The sequence below is a fragment of the Misgurnus anguillicaudatus genome, chromosome 9, assembly GCF_027580225.2.
Source record: "Misgurnus anguillicaudatus chromosome 9, ASM2758022v2, whole genome shotgun sequence".
NCBI lineage: Eukaryota > Metazoa > Chordata > Actinopteri > Cypriniformes > Cobitidae > Misgurnus > Misgurnus anguillicaudatus.
In genome coordinates this window covers 32479588-32488232 of record NC_073345.2, presented here as the reverse complement: position 1 = coordinate 32488232, position 8645 = coordinate 32479588, and the positions used below count along the sequence as shown (strand labels likewise).

Genomic DNA, 8645 nt, shown 5'->3' with positions numbered 1-8645 from the left:
ATTGTTAATGATAAAAGTTTTACAATAATTAAAGTTTAAGAATTATTGAAAGTATTAATAATGGTCACCTTGCGCACACGAACCTGAGTGGACAACATTGTAATACATCACATCCGGTTGGTGTGTCGCATGCAGTGTAGTCCACAACCCATGAGATATTCTGAAAAATTGTTAATTTGTTTCATCTGATGCAGTAAAACATCTCCCTAGTTTCATATTCTAAGGATAATACCTTTCAACGAACACATTACTATTATTATTATTATTATTATTATACGTTTAGGCTGCATACGTCATCAAGTTTTATTTTAGAATATTAACAATTATAAAGTTTACTATTATTCTTAGTTAATCGTAATATGTTCATGAATTGTGAATGTAATACTCAGTTAACTTAAATAAACCAGGCTTTATGATGTATGGAGCCTGGATATACGACCTCCGAAGGCTTCTTCGGATTGAGAGGGGAACGATGTTTCACTGATTGTTGTTTCTGTACGAACCCCATCGGTGACGCACACTGCAGAAACTTCTACAAGCATGCTTGTCTCATGGTAACGTTACAGATAATTCTGACAGTTTTATTTGCGTTTAATATTTTTAAATTGATTCATTCTTACGAAGACATAAGTGGTTGTTGAATGTTTATTATTATCCGCGCTATTATACATTCCGTCATTTAACGTCGACATGTGACGCTACAAAATACATGTAAACAACTGGTAAATATCAACTGATGGGGACACAAAACGCATAAATCTTTATCGGCAGTGGGTTACTGCTTAATGTAATAAGAAACCTTGTACGACACTTTAGTATAGTGTTTTATTTCTTTGTGACTTGTAAGATGTCTAAAGTTAAATTAAAGAAACACGATGACGTTGTTAAGGCTAATGGACCATCAAAGAATACTGGCAAGAAGAAGAAGCACTCTGGAAAGAAGGCTTTCTTTCCCTCCAAACCTCAGACTTCAAAAGAAACAAAACCTACAAAGATGAGCATCATGCCACCAACAGATGCACAAGAGTTTTCATGTAACTGGAAGAATTTGCTGCAGGTAAGAGATTGTTTTTGACATGACAGCCATGTTGAATTTCTGTATGACATGCTGCTAAAAGATGATGATTCAGAAAATTATTTTTTTATTGCAGATTCTTGCTGCAAATCCTGATAATAAGCCTAAAAGCACCAAACAACCAAAAGATGTGAATGTTAAAGGGAAACAACCTCAGAAACCATCATCACAGTCAAAAGACTCTGAGAAACCAGTTAAACATTTGAATAAACCCACACAAATTGCCAAACCTGCTGCAGAGAGGCACGGAAAAACCAGGAAAGATGAAGATCCAAGGAACAGCAAAGATTCAACAGGACACAAACAGTACAAATCAGAGAAAAGGAAAAGAAAGGATGACAATAAAGATAAAGAGAGGCCAATGAACAAGAAGAAGAAAGTAGATGAGGTGGAAAAGAAAAGCACAGAGTATGTTTTTAATTCTTTACCTTTATATACATTACTGCTGCTTTATTTTAAACGACTGTGACATTTTTGGAAAATTAGATTATTTACTAACAAGTTGTCTTTTTCCATTAAAAACTTTTATTTTATGTGTGAATTTGTAGGCACTTTACAGTCCTGTCGAATTTTGTGATGATGTAGATCTTTATACTAACTTTGTCCTGTTTTGGCAAGTGAATGACACATCTGTGAAATGCAACAGTAAATCATATAAATATAAAGATCTTTTAAGTTAATTGCAAATATTCAAATGTATACAAATATGTAAGTAATACGGTAGTCGAGGCTGTTGACCAATCAGAATCAAAGACTAGAACTAACAATTTTATTAAAACCCCTTAACTGGAGTTTATTTCAACATTTTGCATGTCAATTTTAATCTATTGCGACAAACTATATATTGTTGAAAAAGTGTAGCCGTGGGTTCACAATCACATCAGACATTCACGCCGAAATTCATGTCATGGGAGGGGCTTCTGCGACTCCGCTCACTTCCTGTAATCATGTCACTACTAGAGCATGCTCCTGGTTGGTTATCGTGGCACGTTTTTCCGCTAAAGTTCAAATTTTTCAACTCACGCGTTTGCCGCGGCAACGCTCAATTGTCGCGAGACCTCCAGACGCTCGTCAACGCGTCTTTTACTTTAACTGAAATCACTCGCGCTTGACGCCTCTACCGCAGCTGGTCTGAATGCAGCATAAGAATGTAGTTTTTATATTTCAAAACCTTTTATGGTGCGTTCACACCAGACGCGACAAGCACGAGTGATTTATATGTTAAGTCAATGGAAAGACGCGAATAGGCATCCTGTGCCGCGAATGGCGCGGTGTGGAACTTGCGAATTGAGCGTTGATGGGTGATTCGCTTAAAAATCTGAATTTTGGCGGATTTTCACCCCGCGTTAACCAATCAGGGGCTTGCTCTAGCAGTGACGTGATTACAGGAAGCGAGCAGAGGCAGAAAAACAAAACAACAATGGGGGACAATCATTTTTGCTATACGAGACATCTTCGTACTATTACAGGAATTGACTGGATCTTGTTTGGAAAAAAGTGAGTGAGGAGTTCGAACAATCTGGAAAGTTTACTCAACTTAAGCTATATATGCCTCGCCCATGACGCAAATTTACTCGTGAATGTCTTGAATGCCTAAAATTTCACGCACGGATGAACGAGTAACTCAAAATGTTCAAGCGTCCAACTAGGTACTAATAGCGTGTTTTGCCGCCTCTTCCGCGTCGGTGTAAACCCACAGTTAGAAGTCATTTGTGACAGTCATTTATTAATTTGTGACAAGAGTATGCAGCAAAACGTTGACCTCTAGTGGCAGTTGTTGGTAAAACCACTAAAAGCGTAACACAAACCTAATTATTTGTGATACTTTTATGTATAAAATATATACTTTTTTTGCATTATTTCTATTTATTACAATACATGTTAACTGCCATAAAAATATTTAATATTTTCACCTCCAGACATTTTGGTAAAAATTTTTTAAAGTGTCTTCTTTAAAACAAGATCAAGATTAGGCTTCTAGACCTAAAGAAATGGCAGTTATATTAATTTGAAGATGTATATCACCTTTTCACCCCACCACTCAAAAAGGCGTTTTTAGTTAAGCTAGTTCAATTGTAGGAAGCTGCTGATTTTTGTTGACATTGTTTAAAGCATCTATTAAAACCAATTTCTCTCTGTTTCCCATCAGAGCCTGATATCTGGTTTGATGATGTTGATCCCGATGACATCGAGGCTGCCGTGGGGTCCGAGGCTGCTGACATCGTGCGCAAACGTAATGGGATGATAAAGAGTGACACCGAGAGCACAGAGAAAGCACTCGTGAAGGAACACGGGTTCGAGGGGTGAGAGAATTACTATTTGATGACCTTTCTCATAGTAAGTTTACAATGTCTCTGTTGGATGTAAACACTTTCCTCTTTTGTTGATTTCAGGTTGACCCGTGCTGTTGCTATAGATTGTGAGATGGTGGGCGTCGGTCCTGATGGAGAGGAAAGCATTCTAGCACGAGTTTCTATTGTCAACCATTTTGGCAAATGCATCTATGATAAATACGTCAAACCCACAGAGAAGGTCACAGACTACAGGACAGCTGTTAGTGGCATCAGACCGAATGACATCAAAAACGGTCAGGAAAAACCTTAGGAGTTTAGGTTTCTCTCATATGGAGAAAAATAAATTAAGTGATGCTTGGATACAAACTGACTCTGACTTGATGATGTGTTTGGTAGGTGAGGACATCCGTACGGTACAGAAGGAAGTGGCTGAAATTATGAATGGACGAATTTTAGTGGGACACGCCATACACAATGATTTAAAGGTACAGTGTTATTTACAACTAGTAGAGCATTGTGTTAAAGGGACACTCGACTTTTTTTTGAAAATAGGCTCATTTTCCAGCTCCCCTAGAGTTAAACATTTGACTTTTACCGTTTTGGAATCCAGGTCTGGCGTTAGCACTTTTAGCAAAGCTTAGCATAATCCATTGAATCTGATTAGACCATTAGCATTGTGCTAAAAAATACCCAAAGAGTTTCAATATTTTTCCTATTTAAACCTGATTGTTCTGTAATTACATTGGGCTCTATCTTACACCCGGCGCAATGCAGCGCAATGCGCGACGCAAGTGTCTTTCGCTAGTTTCCACCTTAATTTTCACGTTTGGCGCCGCGTTGTTTAAATAGCAAATGCATTTGCGCCCCCTTTGCGCCCATGGGCGTTCTGGTCTGAAAAACGAGGTGTGTTCAGGCGCATTGTTGGCGCGTTGCTATTTTGAGGCAACTAAAATAGACTACGCCATTGACCAACAAAAACCTGGTCTAAAGTCTAAAGTCAATGGCGCAATATGTTTTATGTTATTTAAAGAGCGCATTAGTAATATGCGCCTATAAACGGGAGGACAACGCGGGTTTGCTTATCACAAACTACATAAATGCGCAGCAGCACAAAAATGCTTTTAAATATGAAAGATTAAAGGATTGAATTTAAGAGATTATTATTGAGTCTCTTGGACATATTTATAAATGAGGACTGATTATGAGACGTTACAAGGCGCAAAGAGCTGCTTTACCTGCAGCCTGATAAGTAAATAAATGCTTTGCTTTAAACAAATGCGTCTGTTTTTAAATGTTTTTTTTTTTAATGCTACCTCACGGATTTATTGTATATGATGTACCTGTTTATATGGCGAGATGAGAAACATTTGTAAGTAATGCTTAAAAAACTCTTTGCTAAAAAACCCGCTGTCCAAAGTGCTGAAACGTGAGGAGAGCCGTTTGTAATTTCTTTATCTCCTGTTTGTTACAAATAAAGTATTTTTAGAGTACAAACCTTATCTTACATACTTGTAAATTATGTTTTGATGATATTGGATAGCCATACATTTAAAGCAATTACAAGCCTGCTTTTTACTTCCATGACTAAAAAAAAACGTGTTTTAAAGGTTTTAATAAAAAAATAACAATTTCAATATAAGTGAAAAACAACACAATTATTTAACATTAATCTTCAACTGGGGATCTTCTACCTCCGCTTAGTTTTTCAGTTTACAAAGTCCGTCATCTAAATAGGGATTAGACATAGCGCCAGCGCAACTTGCTTTTAAAGGGGATGAGAGCTGTGACTCTCATTGGTTTACTGCACGTTACGCCCAAAATACTCCCATTACAATAGGACCTACCCTTTTCGACCATGCGCTCGGCGCAAAAACTATTTTTCCCGTCGTTAAATTAGCAAAAGTGGATTCGGACACGCCCATTTAGACATTGCGCTGTGGGCTTTAGACAATGCGCTTAGATCGTTAAAATAGGGCCCATTGTGTACTAAGACCGACAGAAAATTAAAAGTTGCCATTTTCTAGACAGATATGACTAGGAACTATACTCTCATTTTGGCGTAATAAACAAGGACTTTGCTGCTGTAACATGGCTGCAGGAGGTGCAATGATATTACGTAGCACCCGAAAATAGTCCCCTTGGTTACTTTCAATGGCAGGGGAGAATTTTTTGGCATAATATCATAAAATATTGAAACACTTTGGTTATTAGCGTGAAGCTAATGTTCTAATCGGTTTCAATGGATTATGCCAAGCTATGCCAAAACTGTAAAAATCAAAAATTTTACTCTAGGGGAGCTGAAAAATGGAGTGTCCCTTTAACAACATGAAAGGTTTTTGGAATAAATACACTGATGAAATGTATAGCTTGTGGTGGACTCCCAAGACACATTGGGTTAAATTGTGTGCTAAATAGGGATGCACGATATATCGGCTGACATATCGTTATCGGCCGATAACTGCTTATTTTTAATATTATCGGTTATCGGTCTGATAGCAAAATTAGCCCGATAAATGAAAGCCGATAAATTATGGATTATTTTGGTTTGTTGAACCACTTCACTTGCTCATTGCTGGCCATGTGGAGTTTTGATTGGTGCTTTCTGTGACATAGCACGAAAATGACACGTGTTGCGGGCTTATGAAGAGTATGCTAGTCTAGCGCAAAGACAAGATGTCCGCAGTCTGCGAGTTTTTCATTGTGAAAATAATATGAATATTTATCGGCCTATATATATATATATCGGTTATCGCCCCCCAAATATAAAGAGTTATCGGTATCGGCCAAAATTTCCATATCGGTGCATCCCTAGTGATAAATGTAAAAATCTCACTTTGTGTTCTGTGAAAAAATAACAGCATGTTGGTTTGTAGCATGATGATGTACAAAATAGTTTTTGAATGAGCTTATCATTTTAACCTCTTTTCATATCTGTCTCTGATTTATTCCAAACACCTTTGTTTTATTTAAAGATTTTGTTGTTGGATCATCCGAAGAAGATGATCAGAGACACTCAGAAATACAAACCGTTTAAGCAAAGGGTGAAGGTATGTATTACCAAAACAGTTTATTTTGCAGTCCCCGAGAGCCGAATCTTCTGTATGTCTGCTGTGACTGATCGATTTGTCATTTGCTCTGTTTCAGAGTGCACGTCCTGCATTGAGAGTTTTATGCAAAGAGATTCTCAATGTTCAAGTACAGAAGGGTGAACATTCATCAGTAAGTATCCCTGACAAATGAAAATAAAATGCACATTTATGTAATTTAGGAAATAATGGTGCTTTACCTTTGGAAAGTACAGCTCACTTTTGGGGGGGTTTCAACTGTGTATAGGACCTACTTGTAGTTCCTGATTTGTTTTTAAGTACCACCTTGGTTGAGGTTCCAACTGATACTTAAACTTTGTGTAATTACTGCAGATCACTACCAGCATCATTCTAACAGGCAAGATTAGCTTACCCGTGTGTGCCATCGAGCAAACCAAATGATGTCATCATTTGTTGTACAAGTTCACACACTCCATTTGTGTTACGTTTATGAGGATGTCACGGCGGTAGAGGCAGCGCAACTGTAACAATAAGTCTCTAATCCCACCCACTTTTTTTTTAAGCGGTACTAAACTGCAGTGGAAAAGCAAAGCGAGCCAAAGTATAGCGAGCCGTGTGGTGCCGAACCGAGTGGTACCAAACAATGGAAAAGCGACTTAAAGGCAGAGTTCACGATTTCTGAAAAACGCTTTTGAAAAGGGACACTTGTAGCCAATCAGCAGTAAGGGGCGTGTCTACTAACAGACATCATTGCCTTGGTTGCGTATGTGTGGGGCGGGTCTATCAAAAGAAGGGCCAGATTCTATTGGGGTAGGGGCGTGTTTGTTTAGGTGATTTCATATGTCAACATTGGCTTTCAGAGATCATGCACCCTGCCTTTAATTGTCTAAGCCCTATTCGGACGGGATTAGTTTTACGGGGGTAGAGATGGCGTAATGTAATTTTACCACAATACGTCTCTAATATTGATGGTCAATTCGCACGGGATTAGAAATCTCAGTAAAACATTCAGAAGTGGGAGGGGTAACTCGATTACGTCGCTCTCTCATCGTCACGTGCACATTACCTTGCTTCCTGATATCACATGTGCAAACATCATGACACAGATGAGAAAAACTCGAAACACTGTCATAAATTTTAGTTTGGGGAGAACGTCCGTTTCAGAAACAGTTCAGTGCCTCTGAGAAGGGAATTTGTGTCGTGGTATTCAAACTGACTTGCAGTTGACTTGTTTTTCTGGCTAGAACGCAAGTAAATGCTTCTTCAAGCACTTTTATATTTGAAAGAAACCCTTTTTGCAGAAGGTAAGAGTCGCCGTAATCTTTACTGACATTGTCCGTAATAATTACTGAAATGGAGCATTCGGACGGGACTATAATCACTGAGAAGCTCTGATAAAAATTGCTTTACCCCACCTCCCTAGACTAGTGCACGTTATTATATGTTTTTTAATAGTTGTACACACAATTCCACTGTGTTTTTTTGTTTGTTTGTTCTGCTGTTGTTTTATTTGTGTGTCTGTGTGTGCTTCACAGGTTCAAGATGCTCAGGCTACCATGAGGTTGTATACTTTAGTAAAGAAGCAGTGGGAGGCGGAGCTTAAAGCCAGCAGATCTTTGGGTAAAGAGCCAAAAAGTCCACGGAAACCCAAAGCCCCTGTAAAAAACAAGTGATCTCATGCAAAAAAAGAGACTTGTAATCTTCACATATATAAATATATATTTGTTAGATGTCTTAATGATGCCTGTTTATTCGTAATCTCAGTTTATAATCCTTCAAATGCTGTTTCACTGATGTTAGTCTAAACTGTTCATCTGATTGAATTTTAGACACTTTGGCCCCTTTGAGAAATCTTATAAATCTTATAAAATATAAACTCTGTGCTCTTGTGTCATTGTTTCAAAGCATTGTTTATACTGTGTTGGTCTATAACGGTTGTTCAGACACACAAAGTCAGTTTGAGAGTTTGACAAGTGAACCTTTTTATTTTGGGTAATATAAATGTTACCGTCTTGTTTAAAATTAGTTGACTTTTAACTTATCATTGATGTTGACCACAATGTCTGAATTGATATTAAACAACATTTGAATCGATTGAATCAATTTGAATTAATATTAAACTGCATCAACCCTTGTTTTTACGTTACAAGATTTCGCTACATGTCTTATTTTATTATAATAGTAGAAAGATTTGTATTCTTAAATGTTTCTAATGCAATGAAATATCAT

At 37.6% G+C, this 8645-nt stretch overlaps 1 protein-coding gene across 1 annotated transcript; it reads left to right on the top strand.

Moving 5' to 3' along the window:
- The first annotated feature begins 404 nt into the window (after window positions 1-404).
- rexo4 (REX4 homolog, 3'-5' exonuclease) lies at window positions 405-8292 on the top strand. The gene is made up of 9 exons (XM_073871504.1): window positions 405-554; window positions 890-1057; window positions 1152-1484; window positions 3227-3378; window positions 3469-3662; window positions 3766-3854; window positions 6342-6416; window positions 6514-6588; window positions 7952-8292. The coding sequence occupies exons 1-9, from the start codon at window positions 420-422 to the stop codon at window positions 8087-8089; spliced, it is 1359 nt and encodes a 452-aa protein (XP_073727605.1). The 5' UTR covers window positions 405-419; the 3' UTR covers window positions 8090-8292.
- Window positions 8293-8645: the final 353 nt, after the last annotated feature.

Coding starts and splice junctions, on each gene's coding strand:
- rexo4 (XM_073871504.1), top strand. CDS start 420: ATGGAGCCTGGATATACGACCTCCGAAGGCTTCTTCGGATTGAGAGGG. Junction 3,663..3,765: donor ACCGAATGACATCAAAAACG/GTCAGGAAAAAC, acceptor TGTGTTTGGTAG/GTGAGGACATCCGTACGGTA. Junction 6,589..7,951: donor AGAAGGGTGAACATTCATCA/GTAAGTATCCCT, acceptor TGTGCTTCACAG/GTTCAAGATGCTCAGGCTAC.